Below are 27,405 nucleotides of genomic sequence, written 5' to 3'. Positions count from 1 at the left end.
ATTTTTCTTTACAATAGCTTATCTTCCGAAAAGTGGCCGACGTAAAGAAAGAGAAAGAACTTGCCGAAAAAAGAAAAAATGACCCTCCTTTGGAATTATCCAGTGACCATCCAGTTCGAAAACTGATCTCCAGGTTCAGAAAAATAAGTGACGCCAAGGCGATGCAAACCAACACGGACCCCGAAAAGGGGAGCAAGTCGGACATGAACGGAGGGGAAAGAGGGGGGACGGAGAAGTCTCGAAGTTTTGCTCGCCTTATAAACGTGTCCGAAAACTCGGCGCCTAAAACCGGGGGAGGGTCCTCGAAGTGGGGGAAGATGATGAACGGTTCCGGTCCTCCAGACGGTGAGGGCAAACAAAACAAACCAAATAACGAAAGCAAGGAAGACTTGAGGAATGGGGATCTTCAAAAACCACAATCAAAACCTGGCTCCAAATGGGGCAAAATGGTGGGAAAGAATTCAGAACCCACCAAGGAACACGAGAAGGAAGAAACCCAAAATAACTTACGGAAGACTGAATCAGTGGATAGTGGGATAATTCGCAGTAACGTGAAACTCGACCATATAAATGAGGAAACGATCGAACAATCTTTGGTTGTGCGGCCCGAGACCAATAATAACCAATCTGTCTCCGCCATGTCATTGGCCGAGCGTCACATGCTTACATCCCTTCATGACATCAAACTGGAGATGAAGGAAGATATGGACATCTTACACCAAAAGATGAATAGAATAGATGAACAGATCGCCGAAATTCTGCGAATGTTTTCTCCCAGTACCTCTTCTTGTTCCTCCCACGAAAATTCACAGGAGACTGATGGTGGGGCGGAGGCAGAAACAACAGAGGAGGAGGAGGCAAAACCAGTGGTTCTTATCCGGGATGTTGACTTTATTCCCAAAATGAACTCTGAAAAAAGTTCACTTTATATTCCGCGCGACCACAACGTCAACTCTACGCAGTCTAATTCGACGTCGTACGGCGTTTCTCCGGTCAGCGGAAACTCCTCAACAGGAAGTGGCGTACAATTGGCGAACAGTGGCGTATCGCCCAATAATATAGGGCAACAGTCGAATACAGGAGGTTCTTACTCAAGTCCGACTGACACAAATGAAGCCAATTTGTCGTATAATTCTGCATCAAGAGAATCAGCAGATAGTAACCATTTGCAACCGCCAACATCAGACCTTGTATCAAATTCGAGTCGTACACAATCCCCGAATGTTGCTGATTCCACAAATCCAAATATTGAACCCGATCCTTCAACAACGAAGGATCCAAATGGAACATCAAAAAATGTTCACATGAAAAATAATCAAGCGAAGGAGGGAACGCAAAGAAGCAGTACACCAATAAATTCCAATACAACAAATATTCCTGGAAATAATAGAAACATTTCGCCAAGTCCGGGTGTTCATAGAGGTGTATCACCCATTGGAAGAAATATCTCATCACCTAATAACGATACAAAGAAAATTAATCAAGGGAGACCAACCAGTAGAGATAAGGCAGTAATAGCACAGGAAACGGGAAGTTCAAAGCCTTCTTCCCCGCTTCGACATGAGGGAAACCAATCTAATAAAGAAGAATTTATTGGAAGTGGAAGGGATAAGGAAGCTATTCAGAGAGAAACCAGTGGTTCGAAATTAACATCTTTACCGAGTTCTGATATAAACAATAGTAAATATAATGGGCAGACATCTTCTAACAAAAACAATGAACCCGTTTCAAACGAAAAGAAAGATTCAAACTCGTCTTCTACAAACAGTCAAGATAGATATCCAACAACTGGAGTTACACGCCAACCAACAACTGGACAAAATACATCCAGACCGTTAAGTGGAAATAAAACTTCAAATCCCAGTAGCACAGCTAGTTCCGGAGCAACGTCACCATCCGGAAGTGGACAAAGTGCCGGGTCCAAGGAAGGCGCAGTATCAAAAGCAGACGAATATCCGTTGATGCTGGCGTTGGGACCGGCGGCAGGGTATTCTGCTAACCCTATGGGAATGTCCACCACACCGCGGCCGATTTCTCCCAAACTTTCATCGCGTCAGGTAACATCGTCCCTAGGACCTGCCGCGTCTGTCAGTGACGTTAGCGTAATTGACGCTTCTAGTCCTCGGAATGTGATGTCTATGGCGGAGGATGTACTTAAAATGAAAACCAAGAGTCCCCGGCCCGCCATTAGTCCCGGCCTTAAATACAGTTCAAACATCCAGAAAATAAGTAAAGCAAGGATAGACGGACGTCCGGACACACGACGACTTGCGGGCGGAATTAAGATACCTCTGGACACAGACGAGGCTCATATCAAAGACAGGGACCTTGACATCTTATGATGCTTCGTAAGTGGTATTCCGGAGATATTCTCGACTTTTGTGCACGAGTTGTTGTTAGTGATGTAAGACATTTCAAGCGATGTGATAGATTCCCGCCAAGTGACTGCTCGTACTAACTCAAACTCAGGATTTCCGTTTCTGTCCTGTGAGATGTGAGCGAACGAACTGTTCCGATTAGTTATGACGTTGTGGTTGCCATGACGATGTTTTAAAAAAAATACTGTTGAATTTTTGTTTGTTGACACATATCATGATATAGATTCATTATGAAATGCATTTTACCGGAGTCGGTAAACAGATATACCAGTAGTAAGATGTCAGCTTATGACAATTTTAAAAGTACATGTACTAAAAACCAAATCAAATTATCAAAACCCACTATCAATAGACCAAGTGAAAAGCCAAAACCTCCATTATTATTATAGTCATATTTACTGTTAGATATCTGTGACGTAAAACCCGATTTGGGGGCAAGTGGTGATGAGCAATGTTTGACCCCCTCCCCCCTTCCGAGTTTTTTTTAAAAATTCAATATCCATTGCCCCACAACCATTTACATGTAACAGACCAGATTATACTTCTCCGAAGCATTTCAACCATGAACCTTGCATTGTTGACATTTTTAGATTCTAGCTATTTGTTTCTGCCGATGGGCTTTCGTTGATGATTATAACTGTTAATAAGACGATTTTTCAAAGGTTATTGAGAATGATCATTTTACGAGATGTCTGAATATTTTGAACACTATTATAATCAAGGGAAGAGGGAAACGGGGGTGGGGCTATTCTATTGTTTTACTATCATTTACATAGTTTTTTTTATTATTCATGTAGAAAGTCTTCTAACGAAAATCCTAAGAGTATAAAATTGGGGGTTTTCCCAAATATTTAATAAGCGTGTTTGAAAATTCCACCATTTTTTCAAAACCATGCAAATAACTGATTTAATTATTTAATTTTACTTTGAGATTGGACAACAATGTTAAACCGACAGGGTATGTGATTTTAAACGGTGGCCTACATTGTTGTACAAACAGGGTATGTGGTTTTGGTGCATGTGCAACGGTGTTCCTGTTCATGATTCTACATGCTTTATATTAAAGATATCTCTTTTGTAGATTTGAACCTTATCTATAGATTTATCATTTAAATACGTTTAAAATTAGTTTGCAATTACCCCTTAGCCCACACGTTTTAACACTGCCTTCTCGACATGAATATTGTTTATGTATGCCAAAATTATTTGTATCCATAAATAAAACATTGAGGGCAAAGACGAAACACACGTCATTACGAAACCAATTTTGAGTTCTAAAATTATAATTGGACAATGTCCGAACCCGACCCTGACCCCATTCTTTTCCAGACACGAGCTGCACGTAGATTATTTTGATTGCAATAACCCTATTGTGACGAGTACCTCCATGTTAACCCGTGAATTGTGATATCTTGTTACGATTTTTAATTATACTTCTCTACCTTTCCATTGGATGTAGTAGTCATGTGACGACATTCCCAAAGTTTCATCACCTTAGTTACATTTTTTAAAGTTTCACTTTGAATAAATTTGAAATAAAACAATTGTTGAAGTGTTCCTGTTCTTTTTTTTTATTAATGAAATTCATTACTGAATTGAATGTTACCATGCGTCACACAATCAATTTTTTCCAATTATATTTTATATATGTAAATTTACCAACGTATATACATCTAAAAATATATGATCATGGATACTTTTCTTAAATTACTTCTTGAAATTGATAAGAAAATTACTATTTGAACAACCAGAGACAGCTGAATGAAATGGTCACGCAAAAACTATGTTTTTGTTAATGGATCCTCGCCTTTTATCATCAGACCGACAACATGTATAGCAAAACACTTAAACTAGCAATCAATAATTTAATATTGCTTTCACATGATGTCTCTGGAGAAAAGGTGGATATCATTATAATAAAGGCGACATTCACGTGTTGTGTCCGTTTTCCAGGTGTGTACACCCTGTAAAGTTTCATGGCTCTCTTCTTCACACATGAAGACAAAGCGGTCCTCTCGCCGGCTGGCTTCCACTTCCATCGGGCTGAGACTCACACACAGTTTCTGATTCCGATTGCCATTATTAGCCTCCACTGATGGAGTCAACAATGACTTTATATCGTAATGAGGTGATTCAGAGCAACGAGGCAATCTATATTATACTAGCACCATTGATGCCACCATCCATCTAACTATCTGCTACGACAGCCAAAACTTATATTGAAGCATATAAAGGTATTGCCCATCGTTTGCAGTTGGATCACAGAATTAACATCTGACGCTAGGACACACCTCTATGTATTAGGGAAACATTTAATTGTTTCAGGTTTTTGTTTTCCATCGCATCAGAGATCTTCTCCTGATATATAACTAGAAGGTATCCTGCAAAACAAGATTTTTAAAATATTAACCACTGAAATCAGTCTAATAGTTGGTTTTTTTTTTCAATAAATATTTTTTTAATAAACACTTTTTTTTTAAAAAAATCAAGTATCAAAAGACTCTTAGTAGATTTGTGTTTTTGATACTTGACGGTCAGTAAACATGATATTGATTATTATCAGTAGACACCGGAAGTATGGTTGCTCTGTATTCCTTTGAGTAAAACAACCACGCAGAACAGCGGGAACCAGTTTTGTGTGAGTGTGTCAGTCAAGTACACACGTAATAATCAGATCTATGTACCTGCATACAATTACTAGCGTGGGGAACACAGAAACGTATTAAATATAACCTTGGCTTATGTCAATACTTCGATTGATAGAGAAAATTGCCAAAGGTAGTTTTTTTCGAAAGTATTTAACTATCAAAAGCACACTTGGAAAGATATCAAGTAAAGGCTTCATATAGAAGCATGATAGGACCCTTCCTAACACCATGGCTCCTGCTGTAGGGCCAAATCTCAGTTTGGGACATGTGTTCTACACAACTAATTTTGTTCAATTATAATTCGTGCTTCCCTTTCAGATCAAATTAAAGGTAATGGTGTCAGAACACAGATCTTTGATACAGTATTATTTATGAAGTATCATAATAAATGCTTGGATATTGTGTTCTTTCATAAATTTTTTTTTTTGATATAGTTTAAATGCCAAGATACTGGTGATGATTTGGTTTAACTATACAGTATTTTGATACAGTATTATGATACAGTGTTGTGATACAGTATTATGATACAGTATTTTGATACAGTATTTTGTACAGTTTTGTGATACATTATTATGATACAATGTTGTGATACAGTATTATGATACAATTTTGTGGTACAGTATTATGATGCCGTGTTGTGATATAGTGTTGTAATACATTATTATGATACAATGTTGTGATACAATATTATGATGTTGTGTTGTGATACAGTTGTGTGATACAGTATCATGATACAATGTTGTGATACAGTATAATGATACAGTGTTGTGATACATTATTATGATACAGTGTTGTGATACAGTTTTATGATGCCGTGTGGTGATACAGTGTTATGATACAATGTTGGGATACAGTGTTATGATACAATGTTGTGATACAGTATAATGATACAGTGTTGTGATACAGTATTAAGATACAATGTTGTGATACAGTAAAATGATACAGTGTTGTGATACAGTATTATGATACAATGTTGTGATACAGTAAAATGATACAGTGTTGTGATACAGTATTATGATACAATGTTGTGATACATTTTTATGATGCTGTGTTGTGATACAGTGTTATGATACAATGTTGTGATACAGTATTATGATACAATGTTGTGATATAGAATTATGATACAGTGTTGTGATACAATGTTGTGATACAGAATTATGATACAATGTTGTGATACAGTATTATGATACAGTGTTATGATAAAGTATTATGATGCCGTGTTGTGATACAATGTTGTGATACAGTATTATGATACAATGGTGTGATACAGTATTATGATACAGTGGTGTAATACATTATTATGATGCCATGTTGTGATACAGTATTATGATACAATGTTGTGATACAGTGTTATGATTCAGTATTTTGATACAGTTTTGTGATACAGTATTATGATACAGTGGTGTAATACAATATTATGATACAGCACTTGAAATTATTTGATGATATCATAATAAAAGAACTAGGAAACAGTTAGATGACAAAATATCATGATGCGTCATTATAACATTAATTTTTATAACGATACTGTAAAGGCACATATTTTCTTAGGGTTAAAGTTTTGTTGCTTTTAAACCAAATACATGTAATATTTTGTTAGTCATTTCATAATCTCTAAGATGTATCATGCATCAACTCTGTATTTATGAATACTTGTGTTGAAAATTCAACATGGATTTAATTGTGTTGATTAATTCTGCAAACGAAAAAAACAAAATTAAATCCACAACGAATACTTCTACAATAAATCATGATACAGTCCTATATTAAATTGTGATACATTATCTTGATATTGTTTTGTGATACAAGATCTATATACAATATTATGAAATAGTTTTATGATTAGATTTTAAATTATGATACAGTAGTAGAAAACAGTAGTAAGACATTATATTATTATGATATGACATTCACTTTAAAATATGTTACATATTGTTTGAACTTTCTATTATTATGATATGACATTCACTTTAAAATATGTTACATATTGTTTGGACTTTCTTAAACATCATTAATGACAATGTCATTTAAAACTTAGGGAATGTATTTGGAGTTGAAAAATCTGACTCAAAGTTAAGAAACTGTAGAGCAAAGATGAACCACAAACAGTCAATTGCTCATACTCTTTCACCTTTTTTAAACATAATTTACACCCACCAATATTTTTATGATGAATTTAAATTTCAAAATCATGAACCCCACACAGGTTTTGTGTTTAGGGTTGGTCTGAGGTTATATTGCGGGGACCAGCTAACAGTGCTGGTTATCCACTGGGCTGAATTTATCTTGGCACGGATGGTGAATTAGAAAACCTTTCTCATTTCTACAGGCGGTGTTTGCACAGACACAGGCATGGCTGTTGTTTCTTTCAAACTACCAAATTTGTCTGATTACCAGCTATTGAAAGTTGATGAATAATTAAACATTGTAATGCAAATTGTCAACAGAGGCACTTTACGCTCTTCCAGCAGTTTCATAATAACGCTAAAACTAATTAATAAGACCATTCCTTATCTCTTTATTCATATTACTTCAATTTTGATTCATAATTTATCTTGACAGGGAATGTTTTGAAGGTGCTTACAAAACCCTAACATTGATGTAATGTTTGTTTTAATTGGTTACTAAAGTCAATTGTTGTCCATGGTTACCCAAGCAATTAATGACAATACTTCTTTGGGACGCTTGCAGTCGGTTCTGCTGAAACGACTGTTATCTAGTTAATGGTTTTATGGCAACATTTTCACTTTTCGCTACATCACTGCTCACATAACTTAGTGCTGTTGCACTTTTACAGACCTACAGTGAGGCAACTCAAACAACTACAATCAAGAGAATTTTCTGATTACAACAATGGGCACTATTAAAACTAATAACAATGTACTGGTAAAGGATTGAATTGGCATTCCAAAAATATCTCATCGCCATTTCCATCATAGTTTTTATAAGTGCTATCTGATCTAGGAATAATAAGCAATTATAACACCCTCCCCCAACTTTATCCCTCAAATAACCCCCCCCCCCCCCCAAAAAAAAAAGAGAGAGAGAGAGAGAAATATGTTATAATTCAATAATCTAATCAGCCTGAATCCAATCTATGAAATAGAAAACACTTTGTGGACCCCACCATACAGTTATAAGCAGTGAATCTCCTGCAATGCCTTTAGCTATACTGTGGATTCATCATTGTTCGTGGGGGACCGATGTTTGTGGTTTTCGAGGGCAACCCTTCCCCATGAATTTACATCCTCACGAACCTGTACACAATCATTTGTATAATATTTATTAAAATTATCCCGATTACACTATCAACGAAATTAGGTCCCTACAAACCATAAAAATTTTGGCTACCCACGAACATTGACCCCCAGGAATTAAAATGATTCCCCATTATTATACCCAGCCCATTACCTTTGGTTGTTCTTTACCTATTCTTTACCAATGTTTACCTGTTTATGAGACCTTTGTTTTTTCACTAGTATACAAGTTGTCCTTTATTTCCATGCTTGACTGCACACAGCAATAGAGGATTGCATAGACTGTCCCCAGAGCCTGGAAATTTCCTGAAGAACAACAAAAAAATCATCACCATAAGCCATTTTTACATTATGTCATCATAATTCTGTAGAGAACAAGTTCAATTAACACACAAAATATAATGGTTTCATCTCACTAATACATGGAACACCATTTCTAAATAATTACTGAGTTTTAATTAGGTTTCTAACCCTGTCTGTGAGTGATTAATTAGTGCAATGTGTTAAGTGGAGAAACTGAATACACATTTACATAGCTCAATTTTTCATTACATTTTGAAAGCATCTTTGTAAATTAGAAAATTGTATATTTGTGTGCTGTTGATACCCTAATCAACAGTTAGAATTAACACCTATTATGGAAGGAATCTCCCATAACATTTTACAATGGGAAGACCAAATCCCATGGTGCAATTGTGCAACAGGATTAAAAATCTTGGGCAAGAACTGATCTCTACTAATAAGTCCTAAAGTTTTGTCCTATGACAAACTTTTATCAAAATAATCACTGAAATACATTTGATCAGAATAACAGATCTGAAAATTTCAGAGCAATTATTTAGATAGTGGGGTTCAGGCTGTAAGAGACTAATCAAGTTATAATACAAACTGAACAGCTGGATTAATTAGTACAATGGGATTAAATCTTAGGCAATAAGCATCATGACTTCTACTAAAAAGTACCAAAACTGATCTTTGAAATTTCTCTCTGTTAAATTTGATTTAAAGATGAAAAGAACAGATCACAACAGATCTGGTAAATTTGGGGGTGATTCAGAGCACAAAGGTTAAACTGTCTGTTTAAACTTTATGGTACAAACTGAACAGATGCATGGTAATTAATATGAATGCATGTACAGGTTTATTACATGTATTTAATACAAGTAATTCAGGGTGTGGGCTTATGAATATGAAGTGAACCAATTAAGCCTGATGAACATGTGAATAATTTGAAGTAAGAACTGATGGAGTATGAACCTGTGAAGGATGAACTCATGAACCACGATACTCAGTTGAATAAACAGATTAGTGTATCAAACGATTTGAGGCAGAAACTCGTAAACAGATCACTGTATGTGTGGATTAGAATTAAGGAGAGTTCTGATGCCTTGAACAAAGACTTTGATCTCAAAGACTCAAATTGGATGTGTCTTTGTAAAATTCTATAAATCAGAGAACGTAAATCGATTACATCTAACAAAGGCGAAAGTTACACAGTAATGACGCGATATATCAAACAAACTGTATTGTAAATCCAGAAAATGAGGCATTCAACATAAAACATGCATCTAAAGATCACCAAAGAACATTAAATCAATACGGAAAATTACAAAGTAGCTGAGGCCGCAGCTTGATATGATGTATTCCTTTAATGAAAAAATTTCTGCCATGACAGGCAAGCCTTTAACTTTAAATTTGTGTTGAACTCCAACCCTGATCCTTGGGAAATAAATACAGAGTAGCTTTGTACAGCTTCCTAGAAAGTGTCACCATTAAAGTAACAAAGCAGCAAGGAAACAATATCATTTGTATACCATCAGGTCCATAAATCTAAGTCAGAGCTCATTAAGAGGTCTTCTTTAATGAGGTTTTCTATAACTATTTTCATTAACCAAATTTAGCACAAAATTTAGGCCAAGTGTGACATCCGTACTTTATTTGATGTAGGCAAAAACTGGGGCTTCATGACCAGTTGTATTTCCTAATATAATGTCAGAATTCAATGTTCTATTTCCATACACGAGTATAGATCCAAGACAAATATTTAACTTATTAAAATTGTATGTCTGGAGACCATAATATGACTGCATAGCCAATAAAGTGATTACCAGGACAGCTAAAGTGCTCTGTCTCCGCAACCAATGAAGCCTGTAGTTTCTGGGATATCAAATTTATGCAATATCATGTTTAAGAGAAGGTTCGAACCCAGATTTTATGGACACAGATTTTGCTGTATTCCAGTGAATATTATAATACAGAAGGAGTACATGTTCACATGTTTATCTTTTAAAAATATTCATTAAAAGGTGAATCACCTGAGAATTCCTGATACCTGAATACCTGAATTTTACCTGAAATTTTACCTGATTGGAAAGAGTCCAGATGATGCAAGAGTCTGCAGTGACTGAAGGACTACTTCAAGCATTGATCAAACATTGATTTAATGTTAAATACCAAGTTACATTCAGTTGAAAGTCCTAATTAATGATTAATTCCAGAGGACAACTAGTTCTGAGAACTACATCTTTAGAATTGTCAGGAAATAGGTTCTGATCCCAGAACTAAGACTCAAAGTAATATTTCCTTCTCTTTAATATGCACTTCTCATCCCCTTTGTGCAAACCCAACACAAAAAATAGTTTTCACACTCCATAGAGTTTATCTTTTCCCCATCAGAACCCTAAAGGAGAAGGCATCAGTGAAATTGTTTACATCTTCATAAAAACCCAAATAAACTTGAGTTATTTGACAACTTCCACTATACAAAAGGTCCTTGGCAGACCACAAGCAGTTGATATCTGTGCTGTAATCTAAGACATCCTCTTTATCCCTGATATAATTATAGCTTAACCCTGATGTAGGGCCCAGATTAACAATGTATTATGACATCTTGTCAGCAATACATCCATTACAGTTTTATTGTTTAACACTCTCTCAACTTGTCAGGGAGTTTGTGTTATCTTCAACCAACCAGTGTCAAAAATCAGAAAGTACTCAGAGCAGCCAAATTCAGTGAAAGTGCCTTATTAGATTACCCAAAATAATAATACAACAGAGGCCCAGGGGCCGCATCGCTCACCTATGCAACAATAACCTTAACTGATTAGAACAGAATTAGACCCTTATTTGATCAGGGATTAGGATTTGAACAAATTTATATCTACACTACCTAGGGATGCTTATACCCAGGTTTCAACTTTTCTGGTCATAAGGTTTTTGAGAAGAAAATTTTCGAAAAATACTAACAAATTTTCAATAATTTTATTTTAACAAAACAATGACAATAACGACGGACAAGGGACAAATTTTGACCAGAAAAGCTTACTTGAGACTTTGCCTCAGGTGAGCTAAAAACATACAGGGGGCTATAGTAAATATAGATTGACCTTCCTAGTAACCTTGACAGGAGAATCTTTGGAGTAATACGTACAAATCCGCTAGGTAATACCCACAATTCTGCATCAATGAAATAATTGCCAGGGCTTAAAGTGAATCTAGAGTAATCAAAGCTATCCGCAATCTCTTTCTCTTAGGCATTTCAAGCCATAAAATCAACTTGGTCATAAAATAGCTCATCTGGCACAAGATCAAACATCTATGATCATTTAAATATTATGAGTATTTACTCTATCATCAATTTTCTCTAAACTTTATTTAATGTTTCATGGAAATACACAATGAAAAAAAAAATCTTCAGTTGATATTTTATTCAATCTACAATAACAAATAATGCATGTATATTTAGGGGATTTGTCTGTACATATGCCAGTGTTTATATGTTTTCTGTTTGCTCTGACTTATTTATTATACTACCAGTATTCAAAACCCCAACAATATTATAAAAATATTAAATACCTGACAACGAATAATATTATCAAACAAAATGTGTATATCTATTCAAAATCTGACAGAAATAGAATTCGCCTGTGTATATTTTCAGATGTTTCCTATAGCTTGAAACTCCTCTTTTGATTAGACAAAACTCATAGGACAAACATGACTGAGAAACCATTCAATATCAGCCAACAATTGAATATATACATTATGGGGGGAAAAACCTAACCCTAGAAATAACAATACTGAGATATTATTTCAAAATCCATCAAAAAAATGAAACTACCCCATAAGCTAAATCCAATCTATATGAAACATTTCCGATCTAATGTTGCCGACTCTCTCCTTTTAATGTCTACAGAGTTACAAAACCTGATACTGAAACAGAAGCAGCTTAGATTCCTGTAGTATCAACACCAGGAAGAGGAGATATCCTGGATATTCCAGACAGCCTACAAATCATTACTCATCAATTTTTTTCCTGAAGGCCATTGACAGTGGAGGCAGAGATGCAGTGTAGTTTTATGAAACTAATTTCTACAAGATGGTATTCAATATCTTTTGGATATCAACATAGCATTAGATGAAAGGGACAAATTTTCAGATCCTAGTGACATGAAATCTTTCAAAATAAAAGATCCTCAGAATGTATTGTGATTTTGTTGTATAATAAATCAGAAAATCCACAAATGCACGTTAATTAAAAATGAAACTAGGAAGACTTCTGCAATTATTGACAGGAAATTGAAAAATATACAACCCATCAAAGGCATGGTGCCACAAAGGTGAAACCAATTTTTAAGAAACCCAGTTTTTGCAATAAAAACCCTTATATAAGGTAATTTACCTGCTGTAGACATCTACTTTATACATACCTGCTTACCAGGTGATATACCTGTTGTATACATCTATCTAAGATAGGTAAATAATGAATCCATCCATCATATTTGATGTACCTATTGCAGTCACCTGTGGGGGTGTACCTGCTGTATACACCTACCTGAGGTAGTTTACCTGATACACACACTTACCTGTGGGGATGTACCTGCTGTATACACCTACCTGAGGTAGTTTACCTGATACACACACTTACCTGTAGAGATGTACCTGCTGTATACACCTTCCTGGGGTAGTTTACCTGATACACACACTTACCTGTAGAGATGTACCTGCTGTATACACCTTCCTGGGGTAGTTTACCTGATACACACACTTACCTGTGGGGATGTACCTACTGTATACACCTACTTGAGGTAATTTACCTGATACACACACTTACCTATGGGGATGTACCTGCTGTATACACTTACCTGAGGTAGTTTACCTGATACACACACTTACCTGAGGAGATGTATCTGCTGTAGAAGATGAACCCAACAGAACTCCCACCAAAGAAGCAAAACGCAGTGATGGCCGACATCAAGAATAAAGGCACAGCCAGGAAACCATGGAGACGACGAATCCACTCCTTGGATAAATACCGTCTCTGAAGAAATGCTCAGTATATTATCAACTTGTAGGGTAATTATGTGTCAAAGTACATGTTGCAACTTTTATGAGTCTAAAAATTAATAAATATAAGAAGGTAACTATTTGTACTTGTTTTTATATCTACATGATATCAGTTTAATCTGTGGAGCTAGGAGGGTGTTTGTTGTGGAACTTACTTCTGTGTTATAAACAACAGGGACGTCCAGAATGACCGCTGCTATCCTCTCCAGCACCACCCCCACAAAATTAAACAGCGTCCACAGGAACACATAGTACTCCGACCCGTGCCACAGATACACAAAGGTAAAACAGGCCACAGAGGCTGCGGTCTGTCTCAACACACCACCCTGGGATCCACCCAGTGGGAAAAAGATGTACCTAATTATAGTAACATAAAAACATGTATTTATTTAAAGTAACAGATATTACTAATCATATAATTTCAATTTCAATTTCAATTTCTTTATTAACCAATTAAGGGCCCTCAAGGGGCAACATGAAGACTGTTGACATACAACATCCAATGAACATAAAACATTCTATAAATATATACAAGAGGGAAAGAGCTGGATGATTGAAAGAGCTAAGACAGACATGAACAATTAAATAGTATATATGTATATATATATATATGTATAATTATGTATGTTTCCATACATTCAATATAGTGTCTTCTATATATTTATGTTAAACACCATACATAAAAATGAACATACAAATCTGAAATAGTTTATCGTATGATTGAAAAAATAAAAACCAATATTTGAATAGGAAATACAAATTAAGGCAATGCCTTTTGTAAAAATTTACAAACAGAGTTTAATATATCTAATTCTTCACAGTTTAGAATCCAAAATAATTTTTGTTTATCTTCTAAACTAGTAAAATGTTTTGCTTTAGATGAAATTAAATCAAATAGTTCCTCTCTTTCTTTTGTAAATTTGCTGCATTGGATAAGAAAATGTTCTTCATCTTCAATTTTATTAAGTGTACAATTTTTGCATATTCTTTCTGTTCTAGGTGTGTTATTATATCTGCCCGATTCAATAAAAAGTCTATGCGCTGATATCCGCAGTCTACAGATTGGCTTTCTGTATTCAGGTCTTAATATAGTTAAATACTTTTCCAGTCACAATATATAGTAACTGTTTACGAGTTGCCGTACATGTTTACCTAACTGATTCAGTTTTCATCCAACATATTCTGACTGCTCAAATTTATCAGCATGCATGTTTTTATGTTCACTTTGACATAGTGCACACTTAGAAAATGACATATCATATTGTACAATGTTATCACTTTTGAATTATATCAGTCACTAATTGCAAATGAAATGATACACCATATAACAGTTAAAGTTGTAAACTGACCTAATAAAAGAAGAACAAAATACCTTTTAATAAAACTGTACATCCCTCTGTCAAAGTACCTAAATAAAAATCATGAATATCAAAATATTAATAAAAATTTGAAAATAATTAAGTCTACTTCAAAAACTATGTATAAGATCCATTTGCAACTTCCCAAATATCCAAATTTATGTAAAAAGGATCTATTAATAACTGTTAGGTCTGAAACTCACTTCCACATCTCTGAGTATGTGTAGATGTAGGCCACACATCGGGGACCTTGCGGGGGGTCCAGGTTCTCTAGGCGGGCCAGACTTGCTGGAACCCCGTAAAGGACCGTATACTTATTCATGAAGAACTGACCGCTCCAGTAGCCCACCCCTGCCAGGGTCCAAAGGTCAAGTCGCTGCATCAGGGCGCCATTCTGCTGAATGGCATTGAAGTACAGGAAGTGAAGTAGGAACTCATTGGCCATGCCCCAGAAGAGGACTCGGGCCACGCCAATCAGCAGTGGCCTTGTCTTCTTAGAACCAGGTGAACTTGGACTGTTCATCTGAAAAAAAGGAATATATTCACATTTGTTTGCAAAATAAAAAGAGAAAATATTCTTATTAAAAAATTATATCCTACATAGAATGAAATTCACATGAAAACAATATGAGCACATTACAACAGAAACTTACCTGTTTTCGAAAGAAGTTGAAGGTCAAAAGTGGCCCCGTGAAAAATAGGGGCAGATAGAAGACATAGAACAACAAATCTACAAATCCCTCCCCACACACTTGTGTCCCCAGAGGCTCTTCCTCATGGTGGGGATCTTTCTGCTGGGGTCCAGTGTTGTCAGATTTTATTTTATCGTTGTCTTTTCTGGATGGACTTTGACCTTTGACCTCTGGGAGACACTTTTCCAGACAGAAGCTGGAGTAGCGTAGATGGGTCAAGGCCAATGTGTAGACCAGCAGGTAGAACTTGCCGTCCTGATCCTTGCAGCACCAGTCTTGCTGTAAAAACAAGGCACCATGATTCATAGACATTCACAAAATTTGGGGTCGTTTTACTAGACACATGAATCTTGATTTTTTTTCTTTAATAAAAGGAAACCATATTTAGTTTCAGAATATAACCATTTTGAAAGTATGTGGTGCAATGCTGTAACTAGGGAATTGTTTTTAAAAAAAATTTTGTTGAGCTTAAACAAAATTATACAATAATCAAAAAATAATGCAACATGAGTACATGTAACATTTAAAATTATATTTAAACTTACCATGAGGGAGTATGTGAATTCTATATTCAAGGTCATGAGGAGGCAAAGAGAGGCAATCCAGCAAATGAAAAAAGATCGCGTAAATGAGACAATGTACATCGCCAAACAGTGACCTAGAAACAACAGAATGGTCTGCCAGCCCATCAGATACAGAAGAACACCCCCAGAGTAGGCTAGATCCACCCATCTCCTCATCTAATGGCAATAAAACAATCAAACTGTTTAAAGAAGAATAACTCTTTGTATCCTGTGGATGTTTTTTTTTTGAAAGCTACAATACATGTGTTATACTTTGCAAAAATAATTGTCATCATACTCACCCAGACAAAGTTCCACTCTATGATTTTTGACAAGGCAAAATGTCCGACATAAAACGGCAGTATCACCCAGAACCACTTGTAGAAGTAGTGCCATTCATAGTTAGACACGTCCTAAACAAACAACAATCCCAAAGATATTCAGCTCATTGCAGAATACATACATTCCCATCTACATATACATGTAATTTAACATGTTTCTATAATTTGATTGTATTTAACCATTTCATAATCCAGACGATGTTACTTTATATATATTGCATTAAGTGGGTTGCTTAAGTCACACAAATGATGTCTTGATGATGCTTTAAATTGGATTTACCGGTAAACTGTAAATGTTTCATGAAGAGACAGTTAGAAAGAGTATATTTGACATTAACAATTGAATTGCTAATAGATTTTTTTATTACATATTAATAATAAACAATCATAAATCATTAATAAATTTAATTGTGGATTGAAAAGCTTTATCAAAATGTTTCAACCCATTTATATACTATAAAGATGGCTGTTTAAATCTTCAATATCTTTAATATCTTCATGCGTATTAGCATAAAATCAAATACAGTCAAACATTAGGACAGTTCTATGCTTTATATTGGTATGTTTTTGACAATCTAAATATTCCCCAGCCGTAATGACAGGTGGTTACCTTATCTGCTCCAATCCACCACCAGCCCCGCTCAAAAGCGTAGATGTTCAAAGCTCCGTCATATTCTGTAGACAAAACTTCTTGTTTAAACTTTATTTAACTGAAGACTTTTCTCCTTCAGTCTTTTTATATATATATATGTCCTAACTAATAAGAACCTTTTTTGGTTATTAATTATTCTAACATCTTGAAATTTACCAGATCTAGTTTGATTCAATAGTTTAAATGTATTTTTCTTAGTAAGGCCTAACAAAAAATAGGTTTGTTTCCGCTTTCCCGACCGACCCCAACTTAAACCCGCCGACCCAAAATTTTTTTTCGAGTTTTTTCGTAAATTTCCGTTTTTCTCCGTTTTTTGTTAAAATTTCGTTTTTATCCAATTTTAAAATTTATTTGTGTCCTCTAAATTTAAGTCGTAAAAACGCTTATAGAACTTATTTAGATGTCATCAGTGTTGTGTAAATGTTTGTTATTTACAAATGGCATCACATGTCGTGCCAATTGAGCTCGAGAAATGTTCCCACCAGCCGGGGAAAAAGTTCATCAGATCATTTAAACAATGACAACAAATACTTGTTTTTTTTATCTTACCCAGTTTAATAGATAAATGGTTTAATATGCACAATTGAACAGATGGAGAGGGGAAAAAAAAAAGATGACAAAAAAAAAAGCCAACCTACCGACCCTAATTTTTTTCAGCCTGAAAGGGGAAACAAACCTATTTTTTTGTTAGGCCTAATTAGGAAATCGAGAGGAACATCTTATACCATATATTATGTAAAATAATAAGTCCAACTCAAATGTATGACATATATCTTAATTGATATAAAGCTTTTCAAATGTAGTGTAATAGAAGAGGAGGAATAACCACAACAAGACTCGAACCTAGGACCTTCAGTTTAAAAACCAATGCTCTACCGATGAGCTAAAGGGTTAACCCTGCACAAGCTAGTAGGAGTGTAGTAGTACTAAGCATATATACACATCTATCATATTCTTCCCCCTTTTTTGAGATTTCTATCCCCTAGAAATCTCATATGAAAGTCTTCAATCCACTCCACCTGGGTTATTTTGTTGGGCGCCCATGTAATAGAGAAATGTAATGTAGAAGAGGACGATCGACGACAACAGCTAGCCTCGAACCCAGGACCTTTCAGTAAAATGAGTTCAAAAACCAACACTCTACCAACTCAGCTAAAGCCTAAAGGGTTAACCTAATCTCAGCAAGATTCATTGAGACTGAAAAATTTTGATGGATCGTCTCTTCCAGAACACACTTCCGTCAAAATTTTTCAGTATCAACGAATCTCCCTTGGACAAGGACATTTACCAGACCTCCATACTTGCCAACTGACCCGATTTCGTCGGGTCACACCCGATTTTTCAACCCTTCACCCGATTATTTTTTATGACCCGGCGGGTCATGCTTTTCACCCGATTTTTGTCGAACAACCCGAAAATCTCCCGATTTCCGGATTTGGTTCATAAATTATGTTGCGCGATTGACTTCAAGTTATGAACCCAAGCTGAGCTTGGATTTACGTAACACGTAAACAATGCCGATGGCTATAACAGACACATTATGTGTAATTATTATCGTGAGTTGTTTGACTAAGCGAAGGTTTAAATCATTAAGTGTGATGGCTTCCAATAAGAAAAGGTCTTCATCGGGGCCAGCGGAATCAAAACCAACAAAAAGAAAACGATATTTTTGTACCTATCAACATATCTGGGAAAATGAATTCCCATAAGTAAAACAAAGTAATCGAGTACAAAACGAGGCTTTTATGTTCTATATAACGCACATTTGAATATTGGATTTTGTGCCCAAAATGATCTGACTAAACATTCAAAAACGCTAAGTCATGTATAGGATGCTTTTTAATACACATAACTCTTCCAAGTCACTTACAACTTTCATGCCATCATTTACAGAGTTCAAAAGCAAGGTTATTGTAGCAGAAACTCTTTTTGCATTTTTTTTAGCTGAACACAATTAACCTACCATTTTCTGTGTCAGATCACTTTGCAAAATTCAAAATCAGCAACTGTTAGTTAAAATGCTTCTAAGCAATCAAGCATTACACATAAGTTTTTAACACATATTTCTATTGTATATACCTATGAAATGCATGGTAAATATGTCGTGAATGTCGTTACGCGCTATGACCAGATTTTTTACTTTCCAAATCTGGTCATGACCAGATTTTCACATGTTGGGGGTTGGCAAGTATGCAGACCTCAGATTGCTGACTTCAATGGTTTGTGTTTTTGGGGAGAAGTTTTGTTACCTCTAGAAGCACTGTAAACCAGCCATGTGATGTAAACTACAGCACTGATGTGTACTGTCCTGTAGAACAGAACCTCCGGCCACGGCAGGGGCTGTATCCGAGCTCCTCGAGGCATGGCGCTACCAAGTCCGAGAAAAAAAATGATATATTTAGGATGTCTTCTTAACCATTGAGCAACTGTTGAAGAAGTTTTATGCAGTATAAATGCACAATCAGATTTTCAGGTAGTTGCTTTTTTTCTACACACCCCTGTGGTAGGACTTTCCTCGGCCTCGTTACACATGCAAACCCTCCCAATTTTGAATATGACAATAGATCCACTTACCAATTCAATGTCAAATGCAGATCCTTAACATGTTATTATGCGCTTTGTATCTCCAATTGAAAGGAAACAGAAAACAAGGCATGTTTAAATACTGTTTTACTATTCATGTTGCGTACTTTCACTTTGTCAAAGCATTTTTTACCTCTAAAATTGAAGAGCTATTACCGCGAAATTTGAAAAGTTATCAGTGCTGCGTTCAAGATCGTAGCAGCTAGCCTAGCTGCTAGGTCGTAGATATCTAGGTCTATTGAACGGACCGCTAGGTCTCAGATTTGACTTTGGAAATATTCAACTAAAGACTAATTACATCGACCTAATTGGTTAATTTCAAGCGGAAACATACATGTTAAAATTTATTACAACTTAAAAGATGAACAAAATATCAATAAGTAAATAGATTTCATGTTAAGTGGTAACTAAGGTGGCCATCTTGAATTTGATGCTTGGCATAAAATATTTAGGCTACGAATATCTACGTAGCGGCTAGGCTAGCTTTCCGTTCAACTACGTAGCCCTACATAGCAGCTACGATCTTGAACGTAGTCCAGCAAACACATAAATATTACGTCATGTGTTTACTTATATATATACACAGAGACAACCATTCACCACCTGTTTTGTCGTTTACTCAACTGTACTGCATCTTGGATCTCCTGCATCCTTCAAATGAAAAATAACCAAAGAACCAATTTGCTAAATTAACTTAAATTATTCATTTAGACAAAGAAAATATTTTGTAAGCAACCTCTCCAAAGTAAGCATAAATTAGGAATATACTGGAACTACATATATTTAATATACACTGTAGAATCCCCAATATTTGTGGTGGCTCAGTTTTCATGGATTTTGAGGGTAAACTCACCCATAAATAACAATCCTCAATAAATTATATTTATGAAAAAAATATCTCTATTCATTATTCATTTAAATCAATCCACCAAATTATGTACCCAAGAATGTGTAAAAATAATGACAATAAATAAAAATTGCCCATTGATAATTTTAACAATTTCATAATAAATGTTGGATTTTTATTGTGTTGTTTCAGAAGATGGCCGTACAAGCAGCACTAAACCATGAAGATTTAATTGAGTGACAGTTGATTGTCAAATAACTTTAACCAAATCACACACTTACATCTAGTACTGTAACAGAGTAAGTATAAAAATAATCATCCCACACAAACATTATGGGGATTTCAACATTTGGTATTGCTATTCAACTAAAAAAAATCAACAGAGAAAAAGGAAATCAACAAAACCAAACTGTAATCATTTGAATGAATTCAAAGTAAATAGTGCAAATAAAATGTAGCATCAATCTGATTTTATAAGGTAAAATCTTATTCTGTACATGAACTTTTAAGTTTAACAACAATACCTTAAGAAGAAATAGAATTGAAAAGTGTCAAAAATAATTTTATCACAGAAAAAAGCAGCACACTGTATTATACAGTAAAGACCGATGATAAAGCACTCCTTTCATAATACAAATGTACATGTATATCACGAGTCATTATTTGATCCTGGTCCATTACAAATTACACTCATTCTCCTTCTTCTCAAGTAGTCTGTCATCACTCAAACATTAAATCTTTGCTACTAGCTTCCTTATAAAAGTAAAGTTTGCCTGTTTAGAACAGTATCAACACTAACACTTGTTATAACAGAGAGAAACAAACACTGATGACGGATGTTCTTTTTGATTTGACTATAAATATGGAACACAAGCCCCTTGTATATTGATCAGAGCAGCAGTAATATTGCTTTAAATGCATAAGCAGCAAGTCCTGGATACTTTAAGCTGTTTATTTGTCGACTTCCTGGAACTTGATGTTGTGTTCGGAAAGACGCTGCAGTAGAGTTGTGTCCTGGAAAGCCGATCCGGGAGCCAGTACACCGCCCCTGTAAACAGAACACAGATACAAATGTAGATATTCTCAGAAAAAGTACACCCCCCTGTAAACAAAACACATATACAAATGTAGATATTCTCAGAAAAAGTACACCCCCATGGAAACAGAACACAGATACAAATGTGGATATTCTCAGAAAAGGTAAACCATCCCTGGAATTAAAACACAGACAATGGAAAAACCTGCAATCAGCATTATATATCTAAATGTTGACTAAGTACCTCATAGATTAATATGGATATATAATTTCAAAGATGCATTTAACTTTCCAAAATAAAACAGCTATAAACTTTTTTGACTTACTTTCCGGGGAGTTTTTCCTTCTCCTTCAAAACAACAACAGCTGCCTGGACCATGCAGATTGGAGTGGTCACATATCCCACCTCTGAAAAACATGGTAAACTTAGTAAATAATGATAATGCATTCTACACAAGACAAACATGTACATGTATTTGATGCTTTTAACTACAGTTAAACTCGTTTAGTACGAATACGGATATTGCGAATTCTTGGATATAGTGAAGTTTTTTTGAGTCCCCGGTAAAATTCTTAAGAAATATTTGCAAAATTTTATGGTCATAACGAATTTACAGATTTAGCGAACTGAATTTGAGTCCTGTAGTGGTGAATAATAACGAAATTTAACACTTTTATAATGAATTTGTTTACAGTTAAAAAATTATGCATAACCATTTAACATAATAGTTTGAATGAATTTTTTTAGCATAAATTCTTCAGTTTACAATGCGATTTTTAAAGGAATCAAAAGAATGTATTTTCATTCTAAGCCTGAATTAGCTAAAAATTGAAGTCTGGTTAAAAAAACATGTATATAGTGAATTCGCTGTATGGTTAATATAATGAATTCGTTATAAGGATATAACGAATTACTGATATAACAAAGTAAATCCATTAATCCCTAGGACATCGTTATAAAAGAGTTTTACTGTAACTTTTTCTAAAGATTTAGAGAATTATATCTACTCTTTGCCATTATGTCAAAAATATAGTTGATATATGATTGATCTATTTAGAAATTTCTTAGAAACTATGGACTCCTTGAACTGTCACTATACATGACCTAAATTCTGATGACCTCATTTAGACTGACCTGGACCAGTGACCTTGGTGATTTTCACTGTGTCTGGAGGGGATTGGGGTTCCCCTTCAGGGAGGGATTTCCAGCCTTTGGACACAAATGTCATGGAGAAGCTACAGGTTTCAATCTACATTAAAATATCATGTACATAATCCAGTATCCATTGGAAATTTACATGTAAATTTATTGGAAATATGTTTTCATAATGAAAATCTCACAAATGGACATGATTTAAGCTGTAAAGGAATTAAAACTGTACATTTACAGACAACAGAAATATGTTAGATCTTTCTGTGTTTGTTTAATTCATGTAGAAGCAATTGAATATCTAACCTGTTTCAAGGAAGGGCCCTCAGGTTTGAACAATCCAGCAGTAAAAAAAGAAGAATACTGAAATTAAAGTTGGCATAAAGGTTACCTTAAGTTTGTTGAAAAAGTACAGTAAAACTAAACTGAAAAAAGCCATTTCAAATATCACTTCAAATCTTTTCTTTGAAATTGTTTTGATACGGCTAATAACTCACTCGAAGGAGAAGTTTCCTTGTGAAGCTGAATTTAGTCATGATCCCAAACAGCAGGCCAAACCAAAGCAGGCCGAAAACGGTCAATATGCTGTCATAGCACACGTAGGGTTGGTACTGAATCTGAAATAGAGCAAGCCAAAAAACAGTCAAAATTCTGACATAGCACAGTAGAGCTGGTACTGAATCTAAAATAGAGATTATTACAATCAGGGTCAATACAGCATAAGCATTAAACGCTGATACTGAATCCAAAGTGAGACAGGGCAGTATAAAATAGACAAGTTTGAGATATGTTGTCATTTTATGTGAGAGGTTTTTATTCTACGAGGAGGATGTCATTTAACTGGTTACATCATGAGTCACATGTAAGTAGTTGTTTCATGAGAAGAACTTGTTCTAATAACTGAATAGTAAAATTCACCGCTTTCTCCTTCCTCTGACTGAAATTGTACCGCTGGGACCGATAGACGACGGACTTGTCACTGCCCAGGAATGGAGCGGTCCACTTCTTGTTGACCTCATTCTTAAACAGCATCCCCCTGAATTAAAGGATTAGAGGATCAATCACTGCTTCCATTTTTAATTCACCAATTAAATTGTTTTTCTAACTCTTCTTTATTTTTCCTGGCCTAACAAACAATTTTTGAATAGAAACCATTCAAACTACATTACATTTTCAGGTATGGCATTGTCAATATGTTAGTTTACCAAACAGGTATTCATGAACTCACAAGAAGAAAATATTTTCTAAATACTTCTACAGGATATAAATCAAGTGATAGCATTGGATGACCTAGGTAGTGGTTTACCTTTTGGCAATTTTGTACTTGGGGGGAGGGAGGGGCTCGGGGAACAGGGACTTCCTGATGGACTTCAGTTCCCCCTCGTTCAGGAATCCATAGATGGCAGATTCCAGCGTGCCGTTGTTGACTGCCATTCCGTGGGGACCAGCATGCAGTTCAAGGTAACTTTCAACGGTGTTGATCTCACCTGTCAATCAAAAGGTCAGTCAACCCCGGTTATTCTCAGAGGTGTCAATCAAATAGATTCAGTGGATGATTTAATACAATGCTACATAATGAGCATTGAAAACATATTACATTTCACTTACTGTAAACGTATTATAATTGGGGTGTACGATATTTGGCGGAAATTACTTTTTGAATAAATTGGCATGGATTGGAATTAGCATATTCCTAAATGTGATTATTCTTATATATACATGACACTGTATGCATGGCATTGAGCAATGTACTTGATTTAGCGGAATCCGCAGACCGCCAAAAACGCTAAATAGAATACACAGCCAAATGTAATCGTTTACAGTATATCACATTTACAATTGTTCGGTTCACCATTATAAAAAGTAACAGTTAGAGCTGATCATAATCAGGTTAAATCCTAAAGACAAGTAACCAATCACACCTCAGCACACATTTCAAACAATTGTACAATGTACGGTATCTGATAGTTAATATATTATCTCAAACTCTTAAGAGATTTTGAAGGTTGGGAAAGGTTGATTTTCCTTTTACATGCACATCAGCACCAGTATTCAAATGTTATTTTCAACACAGTATTAAAAGAAAAATAATTATGAATTTAATACAACTCTATCTTCTACTATTAGAGGAATCAGATTTTAGAAAGGGGGATGTTTCATGCATTATTATCATCCAAGGTTCAAACAGTGGGACTTGTAATAACAAATTTAACAAGTGGTGGTCTTGATTTCACTTTGTTGTCAGCCACTAATTCCACATGCTTCACTCCTCACACAGACTTACTCCCATCTACTAGTTTCACTGCCCTTTGAGTGACAGTACACTATGACTTTGATCATTGCTACTCCTGAGTGTCCTATAAACCAAAACCAAACAAAGAATCTTCTTTCAATTATTAAGTCACAAACATATACCCGGTACAAATACTGGTACTTAGATACTCAAAGAGCATTTGCTCTTGGAGGGGGGGGGGGGGGGGGGGGAATAAATGATAGAAGAAAAATATGGGCTAAGGGAGGAGACATGCTTTTTACACTCCTCTCACTATAAATCTCCCCATTGAATTTTGTCCTACATGGTATGCTAAAACTATTTCCTGTATTTTTTTTTATCAAGAAAAAGCTAACTTAATCTATGTGCACAAAAGGATGATCTACCTTGAAGAGAACAACATCAATTATAATTTTCAATCATTCTCTCTTGGAGTAAATTTTCAACCATTCTCTCTTGGAGTAAATTGCTTATTAGTACTCTACTCATGTCATTAGGAATAATTTGAGACACTTACCACATAGATTCATAACAAAGAGGGAAATTAACTAACTTGAATAATAGATTGATCTATATCATCTTACACAGTAATAACTACAAATGAAGTGTTTGAAGTGAGGTACTTTGTAGTAGGGAGAGGGCTAAAATAGGCTGTGCCTGCTGTCTATTCCCATTCAATATATTATATTGTATAAAATATAGTTTGAATAAATAAGTAGCATTGTAGTTTTAGCAGTATGAAAAGTTTGGATACCCAACCTTGGAATTTTTGCTTGGCGTGGAGAATTCCCGACTCTGCAGGGATGCTGTCAAAGCCACAAGCACTGATCACAAACACTCCACTCTTCTCCGCTTCTCCATTGTATTTCAACTGCATTTTCTCAATATACTGTCAGTAAAAGTCCACAAATAAATTCTGGTAAATAATGTTAAGCAGTGTAAAGCATCATCTATAATACATCTACTAACAGTTCTAATCATTCAACTAAAAAAAACCCAATACTCTTGTACATGTAATATAATATGCCATGAATTATGAATATGTTTTAAAAATATTTTAACACATGATGAATATTAACAAATTAATTTCAAAGTGACATCATCTACCAGAATAAACAAATATATTTTAGTTATATTTGTGTGTACATTTTAAAGGAGGTACCAATACAAGCTAAGAAAAGAAATTAAATACAACATACAGTATATGTGAGCCAGTGTCTGTGTGCTAAATAAAAATGTAACATTTTGCACTAAAATAAATCTTGTCAAACTTAAAAAAAAAAAAGAAAATGGTTGACACAGAATTGGGTGGTTTACTCACGGCTGGTTCCCCGCTGATATCCAGATGGTGGGCTCCCCCCTCTACACAGGCTCTCACCACCTGCTCGCCATAGAAACGATACTGAAAAATTAAATGTAAAACATACTGAGCCCAGCCTCAAGTTACAAACAGTCAAGTATGACTCAATGCTCTATTTACTTCAGTGAGATTATATATTTCTATAATTTTCTTCCTTTTTTAATCTGAAAATGTCACTTCATGTTGATTGTATACTTTTTATTTCTTTTTAAACACTTAAAAAACAATTCACAACAAATGATCGCTGAATGAGGAGAAATGCGTGCTTCACTCACAGGGCCCACACAATTCAGAACAAGTTTGGCTTGCTTTGCCATCTGCAGTAGTGACTCATCACTGGATGTGTCAGCTATTATAATGGGAGTCGACTCCAAATCATTGCCTGCAAACAAACAAAAAAATAACGATGCAGCTGCATCACAATATCAAATCTGAAGTTTTGAACCAACAAACTTTCACTGTTCATAGATGCTACACAAAACTTTGTACTTGGCCAGCATGCAACCATGCATTGCTTGAAGTTTAAACTGATCAACGAAACTTTAGACGTTCACATTGCGCCATTTGGGCAAGCCGGCAAAATTGTTTATATGTGTGTTACCTGTCCTTTTTGAAGCTTTGCTGAGGACCTTTTGGATTTTCTCCATGGACCGACCTGACACCGCCCATGTCAGTCTCTCTGTCGGGGCCACCCGGGCTACTTCTTCGACCACAAACTGACCGGTGAACCCACTGGCACCAAAAATGACAATGTCATACCGCTCGGTAGCCATCATCAACAAAGTCCGTGTCTGCTTAATTTAGTGTCGTTTTCGTATTAATACGCTTTAAATTTCTGCGTTGTTTGCACAGTAAACTGCCCTAAGCCTAAGTTCGAAAGTAAAAACCCAACCTGCAACCCGAGACCTTCCGAGAGAGAAAA

General features: G+C 35.3%; 2 protein-coding genes across 2 annotated transcripts in view; one reads left to right on the top strand and one right to left on the bottom strand.

Annotated features, from left to right (window-relative positions):
- The window catches only part of LOC128175455 (potassium voltage-gated channel subfamily H member 1-like), a 31,022-nt gene extending 27,089 nt beyond the window's left edge, over positions 1-3,933 (top strand). Inside the window, exon 10 of the mRNA XM_052841086.1 lies at positions 18-3,933. Coding sequence (XP_052697046.1) covers positions 18-2,342 — 2,325 coding nt within the window. The 3' untranslated portion in view covers positions 2,343-3,933. The remainder of the gene's footprint in view (positions 1-17) is intronic.
- Positions 3,929-27,405, bottom strand: LOC128175456 (protein-cysteine N-palmitoyltransferase HHAT-like). The gene is made up of 21 exons (XM_052841087.1): positions 27,085-27,405; positions 26,759-26,865; positions 26,445-26,525; positions 25,883-26,012; positions 24,158-24,338; positions 23,770-23,887; positions 23,349-23,468; positions 23,158-23,214; positions 22,837-22,951; positions 22,028-22,109; positions 19,485-19,603; positions 17,194-17,258; positions 16,545-16,655; positions 16,225-16,419; positions 15,641-15,958; positions 15,191-15,510; positions 15,002-15,037; positions 13,785-13,986; positions 13,459-13,603; positions 8,476-8,589; positions 3,929-4,759 (listed from the first exon to the last, which is right to left on the bottom strand). The coding sequence occupies exons 1-20, from the start codon at positions 27,257-27,259 to the stop codon at positions 8,480-8,482; spliced, it is 2,787 nt and encodes a 928-aa protein (XP_052697047.1). The 5' UTR covers positions 27,260-27,405; the 3' UTR covers positions 3,929-4,759; positions 8,476-8,479.

Source organism: Crassostrea angulata, chromosome 3 (assembly GCF_025612915.1).
Source record: "Crassostrea angulata isolate pt1a10 chromosome 3, ASM2561291v2, whole genome shotgun sequence".
In the NCBI taxonomy this organism is placed as follows: Eukaryota; Metazoa; Mollusca; class Bivalvia; order Ostreida; family Ostreidae; genus Magallana; species Magallana angulata.
The sequence above is the reverse complement of the archived record's forward strand: the minus strand, read 5'-3'. Positions and strand labels throughout refer to the sequence as shown.

Bases quoted from the DNA above. Each gene is read 5' to 3' on its own strand.
- LOC128175456 (XM_052841087.1), bottom strand. From the start codon at position 27,259: ATGATGGCTACCGAGCGGTATGACATTGTCATTTTTGGTGCCAGTGGG. The intron at 26,526-26,758 runs GTGAGTGAAGCA...TTAATTTTTCAG, and splicing joins TTCTGAATTGTGTGGGCCCT to TATCGTTTCTATGGCGAGCA. The intron at 15,959-16,224 runs GTAAGTTTAAAT...TTGTTTTTACAG, and splicing joins AATTCACATACTCCCTCATG to CAAGACTGGTGCTGCAAGGA.